This window comes from Eretmochelys imbricata, chromosome 15, assembly GCF_965152235.1.
Source record: "Eretmochelys imbricata isolate rEreImb1 chromosome 15, rEreImb1.hap1, whole genome shotgun sequence".
In the NCBI taxonomy this organism is placed as follows: domain Eukaryota; kingdom Metazoa; phylum Chordata; order Testudines; family Cheloniidae; genus Eretmochelys; species Eretmochelys imbricata.
Window position 1 is genome coordinate 3,924,721 of NC_135586.1, and position 25,656 is coordinate 3,950,376.

Below are 25,656 nucleotides of genomic sequence, written 5' to 3' on the forward strand. Positions count from 1 at the left end.
GACCTGAACAGGACACTAGGAGGTGCAGCACCAGCAGATGTTAGGGCAGTCACCAGAAGGAACTCTTCCCTATTAATCCAGCAGCCAGCTTCACAAAAGGAAAAGAACAGTTATTTCCCTTAGGGTTACGGTGGTTCTTTGTGGTATTCTGTCTGTGCGGATCCCACTCAAGGTGCACATGTGTCTCATGTGCAAGAGATTTGCATGTATGAGGCTCACGCTCACCTTGAGTGGGATCTGCATGGACAAAGGAGAACTGGGACATTTGCTGTGGTCACCAGGGCAAGCATCAGCTTAGGGAGTTCCCTCCCCATCCAGAGCAACTGACATAAGGACCTGTAAACTTAATACCGAGCAAAGGAAACAGAGCTAGAGTTAAACCCTTTCAGTCCTGATTAGAGAAGAGGTAGGTCTGGGTCACATGGGGAACACCTTGCTAAGCACAGTACAAGAACATAAGGGAATCCTGCTGGGCCCTGGGACCAACCCCTCAAGATGTATTGCCAAAGAGGAGAACATCTACCTGGACAGCATGGACGTGTAGGTGTCGCTCGCCTGGTCTCGCTCCCTGTTCTTCTTCACAGCAGGAGAGATTTCCCGCCGCACCTTCACCAGGTCATCCACAGTGTTGAAAGATAGCTTGATGTAGTTCTGCTTCAGGCCCACCAGGTGATTTGGCTACAAAGGGGCAGACCAGCCAATGAGGAAAAGATAGTGAGAATAGTGGGGAGAGACTGTACAAGCGAGAGGCAGTTAAGAAAGGAGATGGACCAAGACAGACAGCAGGAGTTGGGGAGATGGAATGAGAAGAGACCACAGAACAAGGGGCTGAGGTGTGTGTGGATGGGGAGAAAGGTAAGGGACAGATAAAGTGCCTGTCAAGAGTCAACATTATTTCCCATGATCAATGTCCAGGCCCTATGCCTGGTATGTGCAGAATACAGGACTGGAATAGAGCATACAGACCTGCCTGCATCCCACTCTCCCCAGACTTGTACACCGTTCCCCCATTAGATTTGTGCAACCTGCCAGCAACAGGGCAGGGGGCAGAGTAGTTACTCACCAAGTCCAGATCCTCTTTGGGAACCGTTTCCAGCTTTGCGATCTTACCCTGGTACTTCTTGGAGAGGAAGGAGGACACTTCCCGCTCGCAGCCCTGCACAGAGACTAGAGCTTCAAGAGGGCAGCCAAAACCCTGCTCATCAAAGCAGAACAGATTTGCAGATACTGTCTCACCTGGGGCTGTGTCCTGGACCTCTAGATGTTCAGGGGCTTTAATAGTGGCCTGACTGGAAACCAATCTCTTCCACCCTGGCAGAAGAGTTTGGTTTTGTTTGTTTTTTAAAATGTAAAACCCCAGAACTGTCAGCCAAGCCCACAATTTTGCAGCTAACCAGGTGAGTTCTCCACAGGGGCAGAGTGACAGGACAGTGAACCCTCAGCCACTTACTGGGCCATGAACAGGAACAAAAGGTGCATTTAGTCACAGGATTGTGTGCAGAAGCCAAAGAGGGCTGCTATTTAGGTGCTGAAGGGCTCGCTGAGCAAGAGTACCAGGTGGCTGGTACTTTGAGGGGCAGCTCATTCAGAAACACAAGCAACTCTCCCCCGAAACACATCAGAAAGATCATGTACATTTGGTATAGCTGCTTCCCATCTCCTTTCAGCTTGACACCTCAACTAGCACAGCAACAAGCGCTGAATTCAATATTTTGTCATTTTAATGAATATTAATAATCATTTTAAAACATTTTTTTCAATTTATATTTTCACAGTTGCAGGAAAGTAGGCAAAGGTGACCAGCCAATTATTTCATGACAGGGAATGTTGAAATTCAAGTTTAAGCTTCATAACAGTTAAAACAGAAATTGTCAGCATCTCATGTCAAAATATACAAAGTAAACATCCTTAAATCAAACTCTAATGATTTTTCAAGCAGCAGTTTTCTTATTTGGCCTATCTGTAAATTTCGATTGTTAGCCATGGAAACATTTTTCGCTGGTTTGTGGGTGTTCAGCAAAAATCAGCATTTACCGATAAAAATCTGATCCCTCCAAGCCCAACTATAACCATGGATTTCTGTCTCCCTGGCTAGGACCTCACCCCAAGCTCTCTCAGGCAGTTAATGTGCTGCTGTCCCAGCCCCACACCTGCCTAACTCACATCCCTGATTCATAACCACGTCTGCCTCCACACTCTACCCGAAGCCCTGTTTGCCAGCCCCACAGCCATGGAGTCCATACCCACCTTCCGGGTTGCAATATAGAAGTATGGTTTATAGGGCAGGGCCACCTGGAAAAGAGCAGACACAGTCAGCATGGCACTGGGTAGGTGGGGAGAGGCACGTAGTTCAGCACATTACTCGCTATGTGTTAGTGTGAGAGACACAAACAGACCTCTGGTCTCTCTTTCTCTTGCACAGACAATAGTCTAACACACACCTTCCCATGTACTGTTTGGTCCAGGGACATACACACACCCTCCCCACCCATCTCTGGCTCTCAAGCAGAGTCCAACAGGGGCCCTTCACACTCCAGCCTGTGCAGACAGATTTCCATGGCTGAGTAAATTGCCCACCTTAAAATCTAATCAAGAAGGAATTAAAGCATCTGGACGCCTAGGAAAAGCAGAACTCCTGAGCAAGAACATAGAAGAGACTATAGTAACACCCACCCACGCAGCAGCGAGGCACCACACAATGAAACCAGCACTGACCTCCTGCTACCACAGCCATCACTGGCCATTATGAGCAAACCTTGTGCGTATATCCTCACCTGCCTCTGACTGAGGCATCGGATACACAGCAATGCAGGCATATGTTATGCATGGGGCCCAATCCCACCTCCAGCCAACCACCCCTATTTACACCTGGCAGCACAGACGTGAGGCTGGAATGGTGATCAGACAGTTTCCTTAGCTGTATGCGGTGTTGTTGTAGCCATGTTGGCCCCAGGAGGTTAGAAAGACAAGATAGGTGAGGTAATCTTTTGCACAGTTGGTCCAATAGGAGATATTACCTTGCCCAGCTTGTCTTTCTGTTTCTTTAGTGTTACTCACAATGTCCTTTTAGGGATTAAAGGAGAACCAGGAAAGAGTCAACTGAACTGCAAGGCAACCTGCGGGGTCTGTACCCCTTAATGCAGCCACCCAACTCCCTTCTGCGCCCTCTTTGTCAATGTGACTTGTGCCCTAAGGAGGAGCAGCCCTTTGGTGTTAATCCTCCGGTGTCAGTCAGGAAGTGGTTTCCAGTGTACAGCCCTGCAAAGTCTTCCCCCAAACCATGCAGCCAGACTCCTCTGTGCCCTCCAACGGCAGCTGCTCCCGCTCCTCCGTCCTCTGCACCCAAGGTTAAAGGGACTCACCTTAAACCTGCTCCCATCCTCCTGGATGAAGTAATAATCCACACAGCTCACCAAGCGTTTATCATCGTCCAAGAGCTCTGTCTGGGAGAGGGGAAGACAGCACATCACAGCCCCCACCCTAGGGCACAGAGCCCGAGAACCCCGCAGCCCCCGCCCCAGACCCCCCCACGCCCAGCCTGTCCCGCTGTGCACCGCCACCACAGGCGGCCCCCGCTCAGCCCCCCACTTCCGTGCGGCCTCGTGAGCCCCCCGCCAACGGCATCGCCACGCGCCGCCCCACACCCCGTCCCCCTCGCTCGCCGGGCCCGGCCCCGCCTACCGGGTGCATGTTGATCAGCCAGCCCGTCTTCTCCCCCGGCTCCTTGGCCCGCTCGAACCCGAACTGCGCGTCCATCCGGTCGGTCCGCTGGCTGCGCTCCAGGCGCTTGAGGGCGGAGAGCCCGGAGCCATCGTCCCTGCGGAGAGCAGCGCGTCAGGCCGGGGCTGGCCGGGGAAGCCCCCCACCCCCGCCCACCCATCGCGCGGCCGCCCCGGCCCCCCTCACCGCGGGATGTCGGGGTCCCCGCCCGCGGGCTCGGCGCGGCGCCGCCCGCTGTTCCTCAGCACCATCCCGGCTCCGGCAGCTCCCGGTCCCCGGCCGGCAGCGGAATTTCCCGCGCTGAGCCCAGCTCCCGCGAGATGTGCCTGACTCCGCCCCCTGCGCGGGCCCCGGGCCCAGTCTCCGCCTCCGGACGCTAGGCCAATCACAGGGCGCTCCTGGCGCACGCCCTTCCGAGAGCCAATGGGTGAGAGGACACCCTCTCCATCGGCCCGCCCCGCCCCAGGTAGGCCCCGCCCTGTAGCCACAACCCCACCTCCAAGCGATGCTGACTCTGGGCCAACACGGATAACCCCGCCCCGCGCGGGTCTGGTCCCGCCCCCGAGCTACCTGCCCTGACTCGAGCACTCGGAGCCGCGCCCCTTAGCTCGTTGGACCCGCCCAGCTGGCCCCTCCCGCCGGCCCGGAGGCGAAGGGCGCATGCGCAGTAGCCAGCCCAGGGTAGTTCGGCCGCGCGATGTGCCCGGCGCTCTCCAAGGCGCTGCCGCCGGGGCCGCTGCCCCGCAGGGTGCTCGCCCGGTACCTGCTGCTGCTGCGGCTCCACCCGCTGCTCACCAAGGCGGCGTCCAGGTGAGCACCGGGCAGAGAGACCGGGACCACCCCCCACTCGGAGAACTGCCCTCCCCCCTGGAGAGACCCGCCCTCCGGGAAACCAGCCCCCCCCCCCCGGGACAGACTCCCCCCGCCCCAAACCAGGGAACTTCTCCAGCACCCCCCGGGAGTGACCAGGACCGACCCCCCCACACACACACACACAGCCGGGGAACCGGGACCGACCCCGCCTTCCCCCAAAAAACCAGGGAACTACTACACCACCCCCTGGGAGAGACTGGGACCGACCCCCTCCCCCCTAGTCGGGGAACCAGCCCCCCCCCCCCAGGAGAGACTGGGACAGAGCCCTCCCCCAAACCAGAGAACTACTCCACCCCCGCCACCCCCGGGAGTGACCAGGACCGGGGAACCAGCCCCTCCCCTGCGGGAGACCGGGACTGACCTCCTTCCCTGCAGCCGGGGAGCCAGCCCCCCCCGCCCCCCCAGGAGAGACTGGGACCAACCCCCCCTGCTTTGCTGGGATTTGCGCAGTTGCCCTTAGCTGGGCCCAGCTTGCATCTCCCTGGAAGTGGCTGGCCTGGCGTACCCAAGGGCAAAGTCCTGGTTAACATGGTGCCAGCTAACGCTGTGCTCCTCGCCTGCCCCACGTAGACAGAGCGCCAGGTGTCTGGCAGGACTGTTCCCAGGGCAGAGGCCCAGCTGCTGTGGGATTGCAGGATGCTTGGCCCTTGCCCCCTTGCTCTGAGTGCACTCCATGGGGCTGGCACGCCACTTGTCAGCCTGTTCTTGTGCCTGCTAGCGAGGTGCAGCAGCAGTCCTCTCACCCATGTGGCTATAACAGGCAGTGAGGGGAAAGCGGGGCTATATGTGTGTATGGGCTGCGGGGGATGTTACCTCTGGGCCGCTTTCTGAGCCAGCTGCATTCAGCAGACCTACAAGATGTCACAGTAGGCTGAGTTCAGCGGCCTGTGAGCAGTGATTTTGGGGGGGGTCTCTCCTGCTCACTCACTGAAGACATCGGCACCGCCTGCAGTGATTGCTCTTCTCAGCAGAGGCACCATGGACGCACTGGGTCACAGACACTGAGCTCCCCTCTAAACCAGACAGGTCCCTGCAGGGCAGGGACGAGATGTGTTGCTGGAATGGGAGAAACTTACCCTGCCCGGGCTGTACCTGCTCTGTCAATAATGGAGGGCAGAGGACTGTTTGTACAGCACCTAGCGCAGTGGGGCCCTGCTCCTATGATTGGGGTCCCTAGGTGCTACCACAGTCTAGATCAGGGGTCGGCAACCTTTCAGAAGTGGTGTGCCGAGTCTTCATTTATTCACTCTAATTTAAGGTTTCGCGTGCCACTAATACATTTTGACTTCTTTTAGAAGGTCCCTCTCTATAAGGCTATATACTATATAAATAAACTATTGTTGTATGTAAAGTAAACAGGGTTTTCAAAATGTTTAAGAAGCTTCATTTAAGATTAAATTAAAATGCTGATCTTACGCTGCCGGCCCGCTCAGCCTGCTGCCAGCCTGCGGTTCGGTTCATCTAGGCCGGCAGCAGGCTGAGCGGGGCCTGTGGCTGGGACCCCTGCTGGCAAGGGGCCGGCAGTGAGAACCCCGGGCCGGCAGTGAGAACCCCAGACCGGCAGCGGGCTGAGCGGGGCCGGTGGCCGGGCCCCCAGGCCAGCAGTGGGATGAGTGGCTCAGCCCGCTTCCTCTCAGCCCGCTGCTGGTCTGGGGTTCCATCCGCTGGCTCCTGCCAGACAAGGTCCCGGCTGCTGGCCCCACTCAGCCCGCTGCTGGTCTGGGATCCCGGCCCTGCCCACGTAGAGTGGGCACCTACCTTTTCCCTGGTTCTAGCCCATTCTCTTCCTTTCTCTGCATTGAGCTGAGGGTGGGAGTGCACAGGGCTGGGGGTGAAGGAGCAGGTTGGGGTGTAGGGTCTGGCTAGGAGCTAGAATGAGGGGGAGCTCAGGGTTGGGGTGTGGCATGCTTACCTGGGTAGCTCCCATTTGGTGCGAGGGGTGCAGGTGGGAATGAGGGGGGGGGCAGGAGCTCCTGTTTGGTGCTCAGGGTGGGGGTAGGAATGTGTGGGGGTGAAAGTCAGGGCATGCGGTGTGGGGGGTGTTGGAATCAGGGCTGGGGTCGTGGGAGGGTACCGGGGTCAGGGCAGAGGGCTGGGAGTGTGTGTGGGGGGGGTGCAGGGATCAGGGCTGGGGTGTGTATGGGTCAGGGTAGAGGGCTGGGGGTGTGGGCTAGGGTCGTGGGGCTGCTCCCAGCCCCCTTCCCAGAGTGGCTCACGGCAGGGGGCTGGAGGGGATATGCCCTGATTCTACCCCCCGTCCCCTCCTCTTTTCCCTGGAGCCGCGAGCGCGCTGCAGCTCTGCTTCTCCCGCTCCCTCGCAAGGGCCATCAGCTGATTGGTGGCAGGGAGGGAGAGGAGGAGGGGCAGGAACCCAGCAAGCTGGGGGAAGAGGCGGGGGAGGAAGGAGCTTGTCTGCCCTGCAGCAACAGCTGGCAGGACCAAGCTTCTTCACCCTGCCCCCACTGGGAGGGGTGGGCAGGAATTTTAATGGCAAGTTGCTGCCTGCCTGGGTCCCGGCCGACAGCTTCACTCAGCCAGCTGCTGGCCTGGGTTCGGCAGCGGGCTGAGTGGGGCCGGCGGCTGGGACCTGGCAGGCAGCAGCATGGCCATTAAAAATCGGCTTGCGTGCCGTCTTTGGCACGCGTGCCATAGGTTACCGACCCCTGGTCTAGAGAATAACACCAGTGTCCAGAGCAGTCAGGTTGGCAGCTCTTGCCAGCACTCCATGCACCAACTTAACCCTTCAGCTTCATAGAATCATAGAATATCAGGGTTGGAAGGGACCTCAGGAGGTTCTAGTCCAACCCCCTGCTCAAAGCAGGACCAATCCCCAACTAAATCATCCCAGCCAGGGTTTTGTCAAGCCGGGCCTTAAAAACTTCTAAGGAAGGAGATTCCACCACCTCCCTAGGTAACACATTCCAGTGTTTCATCACCCTCCTAGAGAAAAAGTTTTCCCTAATATCCAACCTAGACCTCCCCCACTGCAACTTGAGACCATTACTCCTTGTTCTGTCATCTGCTACCACTAGAACAGTCTAGATCCATACTCTTTGGAACCCCCTTTCAGGTAGTTGAAAGCAGCTATCAAATCCCCCCTCATTCTTCTCTTCCGCAGACTAAACAATCCCAGTTCGCTCAGCCTCTCCTCATAAGTCATGTGTGCCAGTCCCCTAATAATTTTTGTTGCCCTCCGCTGGACGTTTTCCACATCCTTCTTGTAGTGTGGGGCCCAAAACTGGACACAGTACTCCAGATGAGGCCTCACCAATGTCGAATAGAGGAGAACATCCCTCGATCTGCTCGCTATGCCCCTACTTATACATCCCAAAATTCCATTGGCCTTCTTGGCAACAAGGGCACTGTTGACTCATATCCAGCTTCTCGTCCACTGTCACACCTAGGTCCTTTTCTGCAGAACTGCTGCCTAGCCATTCGGTCCCTAGTCTGTAGCAGTGCATGGGATTCTTCCGTCCTAAGTGCAGGACTCTGCACTTGTCCTTATTGAACCTCATCAGATTTCTTTTGGCCCAATCCTCCAATTTGTCTAGGTCCTTCTGTATTCTATCCCGACCCTCCAGCGTATCTACCTCTCCTCCCAGTTTAGTGTCATCTGCAAACTTGCTGAGGGTGCAATCCACACCATCCTCCAGATCATTTATGAAGATATTGAACAAAACCGGCCCGAGGACCGACCCTTGAGGCACTCCACTTGATATCGGCTGCCAACTAGACATGGAGCCATTGATCACTACCCGTTGAGCCCGACAATCTAGCCAACTTTCTATCCACCATATAGTGCGTTCATCCAGCCCATACTTCTTTAACTTGCTGGCAAGAATACTGTGGGAGACTGTGTCAAAAGCTTTGCTAAAGTCAAGGAACACCACATCCACTGCTTTCCCCTCATCCACAGAGCCAGTTATCTCATCATAGAAGGCAATTAGATTAGTCAGGCATGACTTGCCCTTGGTGAATCCATGCTGACTGTTCCTGATCACTTTCCTCTCCTCTAAGTGCTTCAGAATTGATTCCTTGAGGACCTGCTCCATGATTTTTCCAGGGACTGAGGTGAGGCTGACTGGCCTGTAGTTCCCATGATCCTCCTTCTTCCCTTTTTAAAAGATGGGCACTACATTAGCCTTTTTCCAGTCGTCCGGGACTTCCCCTGATCTCCATGAGTTTTCAAAGATAATGGCCAATGGCTCTGCAATCACATCCGCCAACTCCTTTAGCACTCTTGGATGCAGCGCATCCGGCCCCATGGACTTGTGCTTGTCCAGCTTTTCTAAATAGTCCCGAACAACTTCTTTCTCCACAGAGGGCTGGTCACCTCCTCCCCATGCTGTGCTGCCCATTGCAGTAGTCTGGGAGCTGACCTTGTTTGTGAAGACGGAGGCAAAAAAAGCATTGAGTACATTAGCTTTTTCCACATCCTCTGTCACTAGGTTGCCTCCCTCATTCAGTAAGGGGCCCACACTTCCCTTGACTTTCTTCTTGTTGCCAACATACCTGAAGAAACCCTTCTTGTTACTCTTAACATCTTTTGCTAGCTGCAACTCCAGGTGTTATTTGGCCTTCCTGATTTCACTCCTGCATCCCCGAGCAATATTTTTATACTGTTCCCTGGTCATTTGTCCAGTCTTCCACTTCTTGTAAGCTTCTTTTTTGTGTTTAAGATCAGCAAGGATTTCACTGTTAAGCCAAGCTGGTCGCCTGCCATATTTACTATTCTTTCTACACATCGGGATGGTTTGTGCCTGGAACCTCAATAAGGATTCTTTAAAATACAGCCAGCTCTCCTGGACTCCTTTCCCCCTCATGTTGTTCTCCCAAGGGATCCTGCCCATCAGTTCCCTGAGGGAGTCAAAGTCTGCTTATCTGAAGTCCAGGGTCCATATTCTGCGCTCTCCTTTCTTCCCTGTGTCAGGATCCTGAACTCGACTATTTCATGGTCACTGCCTCTCAGGTTCCCATCCACTTTTGCTTCCCCTACTAATTCTTCCTGGTTTGTGAGCAGCAGGTCAAGAAAAGCTCCCCCCCTAGTTGGCTCCTCCAGCACTTGCACCAGGAAATTGTCCCCTACACATTCCAAAAACTTCCTGGATTGTCTGCACCACTGTATTGCTCTCCCAGCAGATATCAGGGTGATTGAAGTCTCCCATGAGAACCAGGGCCTGCGATCTAGTAACTTCTGCGAGTTGCCGGAAGAAAGCCTCGTCCACCACATCCCCCTGGTCCGGTGGTCTATAGCAGACTTCCACCACGACATCACTTGTTGCTCACACTTCTAAACTTAATCCAGAGGCTCTCAGGTTTTTCTGCAGTTTCGTACTGGAGCTCTGTGCAGTCATACTGCTCCCTTACATACAGTGCTACTCCCCCACCTTTTCTGCCCTGCCTGTCCTTCCTGAACAGTTTCTATCCATCCATGACAGTATTCCAGTCATGTGAGTTATCCCACCAAGTCTCTGTTATTCCAATCACATCATAATTCCTTGACTGTGCCAGGACTTCCAGCTCTCCCTGCTTGTTTCCCAGGCTTCTTGCATTTGTGTATAGGCACTGGAGAACTCGCTGATCATCCCTCTTTCTCAGTATGAGGCAGGAGCCCTCCCCTCTCGTGTGCTCCTGCTCGTGCTTCCTCCTGGTATCCCGCTTTCCCACTTACCTCAGGGCTTTGGTCTCCTTCCCCCGGTGAACCTAGTTTAAAGCCCTCCTCACTAGGTTAGCCAGCCTGCTTGCGAAGATGCTCTTCCCTCTCTTCGTTAGGTGGAGCCCGTCTCTGCCCAGCACTCAGCATGAGTTGGTTGAGTTCAGGATCCTGACGCAGGGAAGAAAGGTAAGCAGCAGGATACGGACCCTGGACTTCAGGAAAGCAGACTTCGACTCCCTCAGGGAACGGATGGCCAGGATCCCCTGGGGGACTAACTTGAAGGGGAAAGGAGTCCAGGAGAGCTGGCTGTATTTCAAGGAATCCCTGTTGAGGTTACAGGGACAAACCATCCCAATGAGTCGAAAGAATAGTAAATATGGCAGGCGACCAGCTTGGCTTAATGGTGAAATCCTAGCGGGTCTTAAACATAAAAAAGAAGCTTACAAGAAGTGGAAGGTTGGACATATGACCAGGGAAAAGTATAAAAATATTGCTCGGGCATGTAGGAATGAAATCAGGAGGGCCAAATCGCACCTGGAGCTGCAGCTAGCGAGAGATGTCAAGAGTAACAAGAAGGGTTTCTTCAGGTATGTTGGCAACAAGAAGAAAGCCAAGGAAAGTGTGGGACCCTTACTGAATGAGGGAGGCAACCTAGTGACAGAGGATGTGGAAAAAGCTAATGTACTCAATGCTTTTTTTGCCTCTGTTTTCACTAACAAGGTCAGCTCCCAGACTGCTACGCTGGGCATCACAAAATGGGGAAGAGATGGCCAGCCCTCTGTGGAGATAGAGGTGGTTAGGGACTATTTAGAAAAGCTGGACGTGCACAAGTCCATGGGGCCGGACGAGTTGCATCCGAGAGTGCTGAAGGAATTGGCGGCTGTGATTGCAGAGCCATTGGCCATTATCTTTGAAAACTCGTGGCGAACCGGGGAAGTCCCGGATGACTGGAAAAAGGCTAATGTAGTGCCAATCTTTAAAAAAGGGAAGAAGGAGGATCCTGGGAACTACAGGCCAGTCAGCCTCACCTCAGTCCCTGGAAAAATCATGGAGCAGATCCTCAAAGAATCAATCTTGAAGTACTTGCATGAGAGGAAAGTGATCAGGAACAGCCAGCATGGATTCACCAAGGGAAGGTCATGCCTGACTAATCTAATCGCCTTTTATCATGAGATTACTGGTTCTGTGGATGAAGGGAAAGCAGTGGATGTATTGTTTCTTGACTTTAGCAAAGCTTTTGACACGGTCTCCCACAGTATTCTTGTCAGCAAGTTAAGGAAGTATGGGCTGGATGAATGCACTATAGGGTGGGTAGAAAGCTGGCTAGATTGTCGGGCTCAACGGGTAGTGATCAATGGCTCCATGTCTAGTTGGCAGCCGGTGTCAAGTGGAGTGCCCCAGGGGTCAGTCCTGGGGCTGGTTTTGTTCAATATCTTCATAAATGATCTGGAGGATGGTGTGGATTGCACTCTCAGCAAATTTGCGGACGATACTAAACTGGGAGGAGTGGTAGATACGCTGGAGGGGAGGGATAGGATACAGAAGGACCTAGACAAATTGGAGGATTGGGCCAAAAGAAATCTGATGAGGTTCAATAAGGATAAGTGCAGGGTCCTGCACTTAGGACGGAAGAATCCAATGCACCGCTACAGACTAGGGACCGAATGGCTAGGCAGCAGTTCTGCGGAAAAGGACCTAGGGGTGACAGTGGTCGAGAAGCTGGATATGAGTCAGCAGTGTGCCCTTGTTGCCAAGAAGGCCAATGGCATTTTGGGATGTATAAGTAGGGGCATAGCGAGCAGATCGAGGGACGTGATCGTCCCCCTCTATTCGACATTGGTGAGGCCTCATCTGGAGTACTGTGTCCAGTTTTGGGCCCCACACTACAAGAAGGATGTGGATAAATTGGAGAGAGTCCAGCGAAGGGCAACAAAAATGATTAGGGGTCTGGAACACATGACTTATGAGGAGAGGCTGAGGGAGCTGGGATTGTTTAGCCTGCAGAAGAGAAGAATGAGGGGGGATTTGATAGCTGCTTTCAACTACCTGAAAGGGGGTTCCAAAGAGGATGGCTCTAGACTGTTCTCAATGGTCGCAGATGACAGAACGAGGAGTAATGGCCTCAAGTTGCAGTGGGGGAGGTTTAGATTGGATATTAGGAAAAACTTTTTCACTAAGAGGGTGGTGAAACACTGGAATGCGTTGCCTAGGGAGGTGGTGGAATCTCCTTCCTTGGAAGTTTTTAAGGTCAGGCTTGACAAAGCCCTGGCTGGGATGATTTAACTGGGAATTGGTCCTGCTTCGAGCAGGGGGTTGGACTAGATGACCTTCAGGGGTCCCTTCCAACCCTGATATTCTATGATTCTATGATTCCTCCTTATTGGAACACCATCCCATTGTCAGAGAATCCAAAGCCTTCTCTCCGACACCACCTGCGTAGCCATTCGTTGACTTCCACGATTCAACGGTCTCTACCCAGGCCTTTTCCTTCCACGGGGAGGATGGATGAGAACACCACTTGCGCCTCAAACTCCTTTATCCTTCTTCCCAGAGCCACGTAGTCTGCAGTGATCCGCTCAAGGTCATTCTTGGCAGTATCATTGGTGCCCATGTGGAGAAGCAGGAAGGGGTAGCGATCCGAGGGCTTGATGAGTCTCGGCAGTCTCTCTGTCACATCGTGAATCCTAGCTCCTGGCAAGCAGCAGACTTCTCGGTTTTCCCGGTCAGGGCGGCAGATAGATGACTCAGTCCCCCTGAGGAGAGAGTCCCCGACCACCACCACCTGCCTCTTTCTCTTGGGAGCGGTGGTTGTGGAACCCCATCCCTAGGGCAGTGCATCTCATGCCTTCCAATCGGCGGAGTCTCGTTCTGCTCCCTTCCCTCAGATGTATCATCTGGTCCACTCTCCGCATTAGTACCTGAACATGAAAGAGAACATGAAAACGGTTGCTTACCTGTATCTGCATTGCTGGTACATGGACACTCCCCTTTCTTCTTCTGTAGGTCACATGCTGCCAAATTTCTTCACCATCCTCCTGTCCCCGCAGTGCAGCCTGCTCTGAATCTTCAGAACATTGTGCCCGTAGAAGCATATCCTGATGTCTGTCCAGGAAATCTTCAGTTTCTCTTATGCAACGCAGGGTCGATACCTGTTGCTCCAGACCTTGAACCTTCTCTTCCAATATGGAGACCAGCTTGCACTTTGTACAGACAAAGTTGCTTCTGTCCTGTGGAAGAAAGACAAACATGGCACATCCAGTGCAGGTCACAACAGCTGAACACTCCCCATCCGTATTACCTTCTTTCTATGAGCTTCCTTAGGAGTTGTAGTATCTACTCAGAGAAGCTGGCAAGATGTACGCCTCAGTGGGCTCTCCCCAGGCGAACTCCCTCTGTTAGGCTCTCTGCTGTTTGCTGCTCAGCTGATTCGCAGCTGGCTGGCTTTTTATAACAGTCTGGCCCACTCAAGGCTCACCTGGAACAAAGCACTCCCAATTCACACTTTTCAAACAACCAGTCAAGCACACGGTCAAACTGTCCCCACAACAGACACTCAGATACTCGCCAACACAGCCTCCTTTATGCTTCCCCCAGAACAAGAGGAATCTGATTGCCTGGCCAAAGTCCAGACTGGATCCAACCTAATGCCCTGGTCAGACATCTTAAGGCATTTTCTCTGCTATTGATTTAACCAACCTCTGCTATTGATTTAACCAAGCCTTCAGGAGCTTGTCAGCAGGGCCATGGCTGTGAGGCCCGGAGGTGCCGCTGTCCACAGAGCCTCCTCCCAGCACATGCTGAAGGGGGAATTGAAGTGAAGGGGTCTTGCTCCCATGCAGTACAAAGAGGACTTGCAGGCTCTAAGGATGCACTCTGAAGCTGTGCTACAGACGTATCTGGGTTTGAATGGTGGAGGTGGGGTAACTCCCTGCCCAGGTTTCTGAGCTGGAAACGGAGATAGTGCCGGCGAGAAGCAGATCTGTGCTGAGCAAGTGATAGTACAGGGCTGGGTGGAGCTGGCAAACCAAGCACCCACACGTTCAGGTGAGGACATGCCCCAGCTTGTGATTTGCAGCTGATGGGAGCCGAGGAACTGAGAGTCAGGACTCCTGGGTTCCATTGCTGACTCTTGTGACAAGTTGCTTCATCTCTGTTTCTCCCAGCTCTAAAATGGGAACACTATTGCCTTGCCTCACAGGAAGGTTGGGAGCCTTAGGGCAGGTCTACACTACTGCTTAAGTCTATCTAACTTACATCCCTCAGGGGTGTGAAAAAGCTCGCCCCCCCTCCCTCCCGAGCGACACAAGTTTTGCACTGTCCACATGGTGAGAGCCACTCTCCCATTGACATAGTTTCCGCTTCTCGCCGAGGTGGAGTAATGCCGACGGGAGAGCGCTTTCCCATAGTGCGTCTTCACCAGACACTCTGCAGCGGTGCCGATGTAGCACTGTAATGTAGACTTGCCCTTAGTGTTTGTAAAGCACTTGGAGATTCCTGACTGAAGGTGTGGTGAAGAGTGAAGTACTCAGTGTTTGCCCCGTGGCCATCTGATACGCTGAAGAGTAAATGGAACCCAGCCCAATGTGAATAACTGGGCTAACCTCAGAGCACTCTCTTGCTTTTTCTTCTCTTGCTGTTCCCCTCTTTAAACCCTCCCCTCCTGTTTTCCCCATCGCCTTCTCCCTTTCACCATCTCCATTGCCATCGGCGCAATTTCCCACCACATGGCCTCTGATTGGGTGGGCCAAAGAAGAAGAGGTGTGGCCTAGTGGTTAGGGTGCTGGCCTAGAACTTGGGGGACCTGGGTTCAAGTCTATCTCCGCCAGAGACTGCCCTGTGTAACTTTGGGCAAGTCACTTTAGTCTGTGTGCCTCAGTTCCCATCTGTACAATGGGGATAAATGGCACCTTCTCATGTCACCAGGGCTTGTGAGGATAAACATTAAAAATTGTGAGGTGCTCAGATGCTACAGTGATGTGCGCCATGGGCGTACCATGGAGAGACAGACAAGCTGCTCCCTCTCACCAGCTACTGCCTATTCTTTCCATGGGCCTTGGCCTTTCTTCCCCTCCCTGAGGCACTAACCAGCCAGAGGGAGGGGAAGTTAGGGCTATGCATTTGGGAGCAGGGAGAAGAATTTCTGGCAGAGACCGAAACGTTGGTACAATAGGGATAATAGTACCTGTTCTTGTAATGCTCTTTGAGATCCACTGGTGAGCCACGCTACCCAAGTGCAGAGTATAATCGGTGTCTTGGAGACTGTCAGTCACCTGGGACCATTGATAGGTATAGATGTGTTGTGTTGCTCTCCGCTGGCCCAGCACGCTCCCCAAGGCTGAGAGAGGCGGGCTCTTTCCTTCCCACGCACCCTCCCCAGTAAAAAAGGGCTGGGGCTTGTGATTCCATTGCCCCGGTGAGGTTGCGTAGGTGTATGCAAATAGAATTTAGGGCTGATCAAATGCTCGTTGTGATCAATGCGGAAGGCTGCCACAGGTGTCAGTGAAAGCAGGATTTAGCCCACAGCAAACTATTCTCTTGCCCACGAACAAGCAGGAGCCTTTAGCTCGCTCGCTCTCTCTCTCTCTCAGCTGTATTGGCTTTTCAGGGCAGCGCAAATTTCCTGTCCCCCCAAGCCTGCAGCTTTGACTGGCACACACCGGGATCAGATCTCATGGGGCTATTTTCAAAGCTGAGCTGCAATTTAAAGGACACTTTCAAGTGAATGGACCCTGCAGACAGCATGGCTGTCAGCTTGGCAGCTGGCAGAAAAGCGGCCAGTTTACAGGGGTGTTTAAGACCCTGCTGAATGGATGGGGTTGCAGTCCACAGATCTGGTCTGCCACAGAAGCAGAACTCAAAAGAGGGAGGGCCTGGGCGAGGTGGTGGAACTCTGCCGGTACCTCATTTGCCACCTCCTTCCTCCTATAATTCTTCTCCTTTGCGGAGTGGTTGCTGCCCTACTCTTCTCTTTCCCTGGTAGCTCACATAGAGCGCCAAGGCACATCTAGGAGTGAGAGGATGAAACTGAGAAGGAAAACATGGCTTAAAGATCAGGAAGAGAAGAGCTGCCTAATGGTGAGCTGTATCTGGCTCTGGAATTTTCTCACCAAGGTAGAGGGTGAAGGCCCCATCACTGGGGGTATTTTAAATGAGGCTGGCTGAAGCAGAGGAGAGCTGTAGGAAATGGGGAACCTGACCGAATCTCTGATTTCCATTGCACTGCATATATGAACTAGCCAGATACTGTTGCTATTGGTCTGTAGTAAAATAGTTACCAACACTGCCATTTGTTTTTATCATTAGTCTTCAGAGTCAACACATCACTGAGATAAATAGGAGCAGGTCGCACAGGCACTTTGCTGAGTCTGGAAGGCTGCACCATGTGGGGGGGAAGGGGGAAGGGGTCACGTTTGGGCATCCGAGAGTGCTAAAGGAATTAGCGTCTGTGATTGCAGAGCCATTGGCCATTATCTTTGAAAACTCGTGGCGAACGGGGAAAGTCCCAGATGACTGGAAAAAGGCTAATGTAGTGCCAATCTTTAAAAAAGGGAAGAGGGAGGATCCTGGGAACTACAGGCCAGTCAGCCTCACCTCAGTCCCCGGAAAAATCATGGAGCAGGTCCTCAAAGAATCAATCCTGAAGCACTTACATGAGAGGAAAGTGATCAGGAACAGTCAGCATGGATTCACCAAGGGAAGGTCATGCCTGACTAATCTAATTGCCTTCTATGATGAGATTACTGGTTCTGTGGATGAAGGGAAAGCAGTGGATGTATTGTTTCTTGACTTTAGCAAAGCTTTTGACACGGTCTCCCACAGTATTCTTGTCAGCAAGTTAAAGAAGCATGGGCTGGATGAATGCACTATAAGGTGGGTAGAAAGTTGGCTAGATTGTCGGGCTCAATGGGTAGTGATCAATGGCTCCATGTCTAGTTGGCAGCCGGTGTCAAGTGGAGTGCCCCAGGGGTCGGTCCTGGGGCCGGTTTTGTTCAATATCTTCATAAATGATCTGGAGGATGGTGTGGATTGCACTCTCAGCAAATTTGCGGATGATACTAAACTGGGAGGAGTGGTAGATACGCTGGAGGGCAGGGATAGGATACAGAGGGACCTAGACAAATTGGAGGATTGGGCCAAAAGAAATCTGATGAGGTTCAATAAGGATAAGCGCAGGGTCCTGCACTTAGGACAGAAGAACCCAATGCACTGCTACAGACTAGGGACCGAATGGCTAGGCAGCAGTTCTGCGGAAAAGGACTTAGGGGTGACAGTGGACGAGAAGCTGGATATGAGTCAGCAGTGTGCCCTTGTTGCCAAGAAGGCCAATGGCATTTTGGGATGTATAAGTAGGCGCATAACGAGCAGATTGAGGGACGTGATTGTCCCCCTCTATTCGACATTGGTGAGGCCTCATCTGGAGTACTGTGTCCAGTTTTGGGCCCCACACTACAAGAAGGATGTGGAAAAATTGGAGAGAGTCCAGCGAAGGGCAACAAAAATGATTAGGGGTCTGGAACACATGACTTATGAGGAGAGGCTGAGGGAACTGGGATTGTTTAGTCTGCAGAAGAGAAGAATGAGGGGGGATTTGATAGCTGCTTTCAACTACCTGAGAGGTGGTTCCAGAGAGGATGGTTCTAGACTATTCTCAGAGGTAGAAGAGGACAGGACAAGGAGTAATGGTCTCAAGTTGCAGTGGGGGAGGTTTAGGTTGGATATTAGGAAAAACTTTTTCACTAGGAGGGTGGTGAAACACTGGAATGCGTTACCTAGGGAGGTGGTAGAATCTCCTTCTTCAGAAGTTTTTAAGGTCAGGCTTGACAAAGCCCTGGCTGGGATGATTTAATTGGGGATTGGTCCTGCTTTGAGCAGGGGGTTGGACTAGATGACCTCCTGAGGTCCCTTCCAACCCTGATATTCTATGATTCTGTGTTTGCCACACAGCCGTAAGGGTCAGAAGCTTTAATTTAAAAAACAACAACAAAAACCATTCTCTTCTGTTGAAAGTGGTGGGCCCCATAGTGGGCTGCTGGGAGCATTTCTCTGGTCACGGGCTGCGAGCCAGTGCTACTAAATCTAGATGAAAGATGTAGAATCCGTGCCGCCCCCCATGTTGGCTGGATTTCATTGCGAGCATGCAGGAAGTGTGAAGCCTCAGAGCTTGCTGTGCCTATTAGTGAGTGCTCCCACCCTGATCTGACTGGTCCTGGAGCTATTGCACTCTTCTCCAGTGGCTATGTTCAGAGCTCAGGTTCCCTCTTGGACTCTGGGTTATTTGGCTGGCTTCTGATCTCATCCCCTTCCCTCTGCCTGCAGTGCTGTTTTGTCAGCGCTTGGGAGCCTCCTGTCCCAGTTCATTGAGAGGAGCCGAAAAAAGCCAGGGTCATCCAAAAGCCTGGACTTGAGTGGGCCCTTGAGATTCGCCATCTATGGGTAAGTCACAGGTGCTAGTTACATCACTTAGTGCACCTCTGGAACGTGCTCCAGTACCATGGTGATGGGCGTGAACTTGACCAGAGAGGATGTTGAGTTGGTGGGGCTCTCCTCCTGGAGGGGTGTGAGAAGCAGGATACGCTGCTTTGCAAAGTGCTTCCCCCCTCACTGTTATGGCACCATTAGCATCTCTCTCTGGAGCAAGAGAAAGGATGGTCTGGTTAGAGCAGTAGCACAGTACTTCCCGCCACAGACTTCCTTTGTGACTTTGGGCAAGTCACTTGTCTCTCGGGACCTCAGTTCCCATCTGTACAATGGGGATAAGAGCCCTGCACACAGGGGTGTTGTGGGGATAAACACATTTAAGATTGTGAGGTGCTCAGATACTGTGGTAATGGGGCCAGCTAAGAACCTAAGCTGGGGCTGGATGGAAGCCTGGGGAAGGCTGGAGGACAGTGATGAAGCACAGTCATGCCCTCTGGTTTGTCAGGTTCCTGTTCACAGGGCCACTCAGTCACTATTTCTACCTGTACCTGGAGCAGCTGATCCCATCGAATGTCCCTTTTGCCATGGTCAAGAGGCTTCTGCTGGACCGTCTGGTTGTTGCTCCACCCTTCCTGCTGCTCTTCTTCTTCGTCATGAACCTGCTGGAGGTAGGTGCCTATCTCCAGTGTGTGCTGAAGTCAGGCTATAGGGTTTGGTGTGTGGTTCTGGATACTGCTACGGATAGCTAAGTTAGACGTAACTGTGTGTTTATGTGCCTGGACGGAATCTAGCTCCTGGTCACCGATGATCTAGGACAGGCCCTGTTGGTCAGAGCAGGGGACCTTCTTACTTTGCTGCTGTCTTCCTGTGAGCTCTGAAATAGCTCACTCAGCTGCTTGGCTTGCCCTGCTATACAGCGGGGATGCTCGTGTTTAACATCAGCCTGGGGTTTGTGATCTCCTGAGCGTGCTGCATGGCCAGTTGCTCTGTTCCCCTCTGCTGGAATGGCCAGCTTTGGCTAGTGTGATACACCTCTGGCACATCGTGTGCACCTGGGTCTCACAGGTGGTGAGTGCTTCTCTCTGGCTGCGCTCTGTTAGGATCTGTGTCTTTTGTAACCCCTTTGCCCACATGGCTTAGGGCTCTGTAAGGGCGAGAGTCGGGGCCTCTTCCTCTGGAGTTTAGGCCTGGCCTCCCTGGCCATCACCGGTGTTCCTTGTGTTCCAGGGGAAGGATCTGTCTGCGTTTGCTGAGAAGATAAAGAGTGGTTACTGGGTAGCACTCAAAATGAACTGGAAAGTGTGGACCCCAGTCCAGTTCATTAATGTCAATTACGTCCCTATGCAGGTAAGTCTCTGCCTGCTCACATGATGTCCTTGCCTGGGAATTCTGACCACTTTTGCAGCCCTACATCCAGGTTTGTAGCATGGGCTTTTTTCCCCACTAGTATAATGTCCAGGGTCCCCTTATCGATCGCCCTAAGATCCCCTTCCTTTAATATTTCTGTCCTCCATGCTAGCAACCCCCTCAGTTGCTCTTGTGCCTGAATCTGTTACTGCTTCTCAGCTAGTTGCAGAGCTGAGGGCCCCATTGCCCGCAATCAGTTGTTCAGGTGTGAAGGACTGCACAAGTCCAGACAGACGCTGACACTTGTCAGTAAGACACAGGCACTCACATCTGTATCCAAAGGGAGTGTCGCGTCCCAGTGCAGTAAGTGACCCAGTTCTGTCCCAGGAACTGCAGTTAGGGGACTGTCAGCCCCAGGCCGGTCTGTACCTTGACACTTCTCTCCACAGTTTCGGGTGTTGTTTGGAAACCTCGTTTCTCTCTTCTGGTTTGCCTACCTGGCCTCCATCAAGAAGCGATAGCATCACAGCTGTAATTTTGGGCTGGCCTGCATCGCCTGTTGAGGCGATTGCCGTTGGTGCTCTGAAAGTCCGCAGCCCCCGCTTCGATCTGGGAGCATCTGCAAGAACTGACACCACTGCAAATCCTCTGGGATTCAACACCGTGCATGCTGCCCTAGTGCCGACAGTGCCTGCTACAATGAGTAAGGCGCCTATCCCTGGCCAGGAGCCCTGGGCCCTCTCCTAATACAAATAATACTTTGATTCTTTTCTGACTAAGACCTTGAATTAACTGCTTTCTAATGGTGCTTAACAATAACCATAAAATCAACTGGTAGGATAAGAAACCAGCACAAAGTGTTCTGGGTCTTTTACTCTTCATTTTTGAGTATAATAAAATTGCTGTTTCACTCCTTTCTTGCAAAGTTTTATCTTTACTCTGGTGATTTGCTGGTTATGTTGGAGATCTGTGACAGATCCATGCAGAAGTGGACAGTCTTAGTTGCAGGAAGGAATAAGATAAATCTCATATGCAATAGAGAGACAAAGGAAAATACAGGTCCCCTACGTAGCGGGAAGGAGAGCTAATAACTGACTACATCAAAAAGGCTGATGTGCTTAATGCTTATTTTGCTTCAGTCTTGACTGAAAAGGTTAATGGTGACCAGCTACTCAATACATTAATATTAGCAACAAGGAGGAAGGAATGCAAGCCAAAATACGGAAAGACCAGGTTAAAGCATATTTAAGTTGGATGTGTTCAAGTTGGCAGAGCCTGATGAAATTCATCCTAGGGTATTTAAGGAACTAACTGCGGAAATCTCAGAACTATTAGCAATTATCTTCGAGAACTCCTGGAGGATGGGTAAGATGCCAGAGGACTGGAGAAGGGCCAACGCAGTACCTATCTTTAAAAGGGAACAGAGGACCTGGGGAGTTATAGACCTGTCAGCCTAACTTCAATAGCTGCAAAGATACGGGGACAAATTATTTAGCAGTCAATTTGCAAGTGGTCCCACATGACATTCTCATAAGCAAACTAGGGAAACGTGGTCTAGATGAAATTAGTAAAGGTGGATGCACAACTGGTTGAAAGACCATACTCCGAGTAGTTATCAATGGCTTGCTGTCCAACTGGGAGGGTGTATCTAGTGGGATCCCACAGGAGTCAATCCTGGGTCTGCTACTAGTCAATATTTTTGATAATAGAGTGAAGAATATGTTTGCAAAATTTGGGGATGACACCAAGCAGGGAGGGGTTGAAAGCGCTTCCAGGACAGGATTTAGTGACCTTGAAAAATTAGGGAATTGATCTGCAATCAGCAAGATGCAATTCAGTAAAGATAAGTGCAAAGTATAACACTTGGGAAGGAAAAAAAAAGTCAAATACACAACTACCGAATGGGGAATAAATGGCAAGGTGGTAGCACTGCTAAAAAGGGTCTGGGAGTTAGAGGGGATCACAGATTGAATGAGTCGTCAATGTGATGCAGTTGTGAAAAAGGCTAATAGTCTCTAGTGTATTAACATGAGAGTCATATGAAAGACATGGGAGGTAATTGTCCCCTTCTACTCAGCGCTGGTGAGGCCTCCGCGGAAGTACTGTGTCCAGTTCTTGGCACTACACTTTAGGAAAGATGTGAACAAATTGGATAGAGTCCAGAGGAGAGCAACAAAAAATGATCAAAGGTTTAGAAAACCTTCCCTATGAGGAAAGGTTAACACTGGGCATGTTTAGTCTTGAGAAAAGAAGATTGAGGAGAGACCTGATACCAGTCCTCAAAGATGTTAAAGGCTGTTATAAAGACGACTGTGGTCATAAGAATGGCCATACATGGTCAGACCAATGGTTTGCCTAGCCCAGTATCCGGTCTTCTGACCATGGCAGTGCCAGATGCTTCTGAGGGAGTGAACAGAAGAGGGGAATTTATCAAGTGATCCACCCAGTCAGCCAGGGCCAGCTGCTGGCATTTGGAGGTTTAGGGACACCCAGAGTATGGTGTTGCATCCCTGAATATCTTGGCTAATAGTCATTGATGGACCTATCCTCCATGAACTTATCTAGTTCTTTTTTGAACCAGTTATGTTTTTGGCCTTGACAACATCCCCTGACAAGTACCAGAGGTTGACTGTGTGTTGTATTAACTACATTCTTGTTTGTTTTAATTTCATTAGGTGAAATTGATTATTAATTTCATTAGGTGACTTATTAATTTCATTAGGTGACTCCTTGTTCTTGTGTTATGTGAAGAGGTAAATAACACTTCCCTGTTCACTTTCTCCACACCGGTCATGATTTTATAGACTATTATACCTCCCCTCAGTCATCTCTTTTCCAAGCGGAACAGTCCCAGCCTTCTTAATCTCTCCTCATATGGAAGCTGTTTCATATCCACAATCATTTTTGTTGCCTTTCTTGGTATGTTTTCCAAGTCTAATGTCTCTTTTTGAGATGGGACGATCATAACTGTATGCAGTATTCAAGGTGTGGATGTACAATGGATCGACTGTTCTCCATGTCCACTGAAGGCATGACTAGAAGCAATGGGCTTAATCTTCAGGAAGGAAGATTTAGGATAGATATTAGGAAAAACTTGCTATCTCTATGGGTAGTTAAGTACTGGAATAGGCTACACAGGGAGGGTGTGGGATTCCTGTCCCTAGAGGTTTTAAGAACAGGTTGGACAAACACCTGCCAGGGATGGTCTGGGTTGACTTGGTCCTGCTGCAGCACAGGGGACTGGACTTGCTGATTCTTGAAGTCCTTTTCATCCCTACATTTCTATGATTCTACCTTTTCCATTTCTCATTGCTGTGCTTTATCCAGGACTCCATACGGCCCCCTGCACAGTTGTGTACAGATACTCAAATTCCCACCCCTCCCGAATCTCACTGACCTATGACCTTAGGAGGATGAAGCAGAGCCTAACATCCCTTGGGCTGGGAAGAAAAGGAAGAATCAAGCCTACCTGTATTTTTGTGCAGCTCATATTCTATCACACTGAGCACTCTTGAAGCAGATTGGCTAACCCAGTCACATGCCAATACAGTAAATTCACACTGTATCGCATCTGAGTGTTCCTGTGTGTGTTGTGCTGAATAGCAGTTTTGACTTAGATAACGTGTCTAGGACAGGTAATCTTGTCATCCATGCTGGGGTGGGGCCAGTACATGGAAAGGTGCCAGAGTCCTGAAAGCATTTGTTCTGCTCCATCCAAGTGTGCCTGACCCTGGAGATCCTCAAAGAATGGCTGTCAGTGTGGGTGTTGCCTACCTTACATAATTGTTTAAAATTTTCCTTGCCTGCTGAGAGGGTGGAAGGACAAAAGCCCCAAAGAACTGATGCTGTTTTGTGAGGCTTAAAAACAAGTGCATTAATTTTCTTCCACTGAATTCACGTCCAGCAGTCTCCACAACAGGGACTGTGTCATGGTTGGCTGAGGCTGCCTGCTGAGCTCCTAGTAGGACTTCTGCCTTCGCCTCGTTGCTAGAAGTTAGTTAGTTTGACCTCTCAGGCTGACTCAGCAGCAGAGACAGACTTCACAGTCCAGTGCACATGCTGTTGCTAACTCTGCATCACCACAGAGTTATTATGGGTGGCTGTGGATGTCTGCTCGGACACCGTAAGGAACTGTTGATTGTTTTTCTGTACAACTGAACTTCCCATAAGTCTCTTGATTATGGCTCTGAAACAATGTTAGGAGGGAGGAGGATAAATACTCCTGTGGATGAATTGTCCAGTTTAGGAGAAGATCCTGCTTTCAGATCTCCAGTGAGGCGCGAGGACAGGGCAGCCATTGGCATCCAAGGGTCTGATTCACCATTGCCCTGTGCTTTGTGTAGTGTGCAAAGGTGTCAAATGCTACAGCTCTTCAGTGGGCTAGGACCACAGCTCCATCACACTGGGCACAGCAGCCTGGGGCCAGACTCAGCCCTGGTAGGCACTGGCAGCAGGGGGTTCTGCTGCCTCCTGAAGTTCCTCCCCAGCGGACGGCAGCTCCCCGGCCCTCCCTCCTCCTCAGCGTTGCTGAGGGAAACGCCAGCCTATTGTCTGCTTTCCTGACAAACAGTCCAGCCTAGTGTTGAATTCCCAGGGCAGTTTGCTCTTTGCAGAGATCGTCCCCCAGCTCTGCTGCCCCTGCTGACGTGTTAGCAGCAGCTGGCGTCAGGGAGCGAGCTCGGCCAGGGAAACTCACCTGGGTGATTGTGCTCCATAGCCCATACCGCCATCTGTGGCATTCAGCCAGCTCCTCTCCTCTGCTTCCCTACAGATTGTGGCTGGAGGGCACCAGACACAGCACAGAGGCAGGCAGTGCTGCAGAGTGCAGTAACGTACGGGGGCTTTGGGCCCAGCTCCCTCCTGTGTAACAGGTTCCCCCCCTTCCTCCCAGGGAACCCCTGCTGATATCCCAGACCGAGATCTGCCAGGAAATACAAACCCACATATTGCCTAGAGGGGCCTACAGCTTCTGGGGAGCCTCTGGCCAAGTACCTTCCTGAAGACTCCCTGAAGGGTCTGTGGGGGAGGGGAGATCAGGCCAGGCTCTTTGAGGGCAGGGAGGTTGCTAGCCACTGGAACTGTTTTCAGAGCAAGCTGAGCTCAGCGTTGCTCCCCAGCTCAAAGCAGAAGAGGCCAGGCTGGAGCCGTGTTGGGAAGCCCGTGTAGATGTAGAACCGGGTAGAATTAGTGGGGGAAGCAAAAGTGGATGGGAATCTGGGAGGCAGTGACCATGAGTTGGTTGAGTTCAGGATCCTGACACAGGGAAGAAAGGGAAGCAGCAGGATACGGACCCTGGACTTCAGGAAAGCAGACTTCGGCTCCCTCAGGGAACGGATGGCCAGGATCCCCTGGAGGACTAACATGAAGGGGAAAGGAGTCCAGGAGAGCTGGCTGTATTTCAAGGAATCCCTGTTGAGGTTACAGGGACAAACCATCCCGATGTGTTGAAAGAATAGTAAATATGGCAGGCGACCAGCTTGGCTTAATGGTGAAATCCTAGCGGATCTTAAACATAAAAAAGAAGCTTACAAGAAGTGGAAGTTTGGACATATGACCAGGGAAGAGTATAAAAATATTGCTCGGGCATGTAGGAATGATATCAGGAGGGCCAAATTGCACCTGGAGCTGCAGCTAGCAAGAGA

The 25,656-nt window shown here is 51.8% G+C and overlaps 2 protein-coding genes across 2 annotated transcripts in view; one reads left to right on the plus strand and one right to left on the minus strand.

Moving 5' to 3' along the window:
- The window catches only part of POLE (DNA polymerase epsilon, catalytic subunit), a 37,454-nt gene extending 33,468 nt beyond the window's left edge, over positions 1-3,986 (minus strand). Inside the window, exons 1-6 of the mRNA XM_077834733.1 lie at positions 3,907-3,986; positions 3,682-3,817; positions 3,363-3,443; positions 2,248-2,292; positions 1,064-1,156; positions 524-678 (exon numbers count right to left, since the gene is read on the minus strand). Coding sequence (XP_077690859.1) covers positions 524-678; positions 1,064-1,156; positions 2,248-2,292; positions 3,363-3,443; positions 3,682-3,817; positions 3,907-3,971 — 575 coding nt within the window. The 5' untranslated portion in view covers positions 3,972-3,986. The remainder of the gene's footprint in view (positions 1-523; positions 679-1,063; positions 1,157-2,247; positions 2,293-3,362; positions 3,444-3,681; positions 3,818-3,906) is intronic.
- A 410-nt stretch (positions 3,987-4,396) lies between these two features.
- Positions 4,397-20,927, plus strand: PXMP2 (peroxisomal membrane protein 2). The gene is made up of 5 exons (XM_077834910.1): positions 4,397-4,530; positions 18,566-18,682; positions 19,173-19,335; positions 19,895-20,014; positions 20,464-20,927. The coding sequence occupies exons 1-5, from the start codon at positions 4,418-4,420 to the stop codon at positions 20,533-20,535; spliced, it is 585 nt and encodes a 194-aa protein (XP_077691036.1). The 5' UTR covers positions 4,397-4,417; the 3' UTR covers positions 20,536-20,927.
- The last annotated feature ends 4,729 nt before the right edge of the window (positions 20,928-25,656 follow it).

What these genes read in the sequence shown, in the direction of transcription:
- PXMP2 (XM_077834910.1), top strand. Translation starts at nt 4,418, where the DNA reads ATGTGCCCGGCGCTCTCCAAGGCGCTGCCGCCGGGGCCGCTGCCCCGC. An exon ending in TCGTCATGAACCTGCTGGAG is followed by an intron (nt 19,336 to 19,894) that starts GTAGGTGCCTAT and finishes CTTGTGTTCCAG; the next exon opens with GGGAAGGATCTGTCTGCGTT. An exon ending in TCAATTACGTCCCTATGCAG is followed by an intron (nt 20,015 to 20,463) that starts GTAAGTCTCTGC and finishes TTCTCTCCACAG; the next exon opens with TTTCGGGTGTTGTTTGGAAA.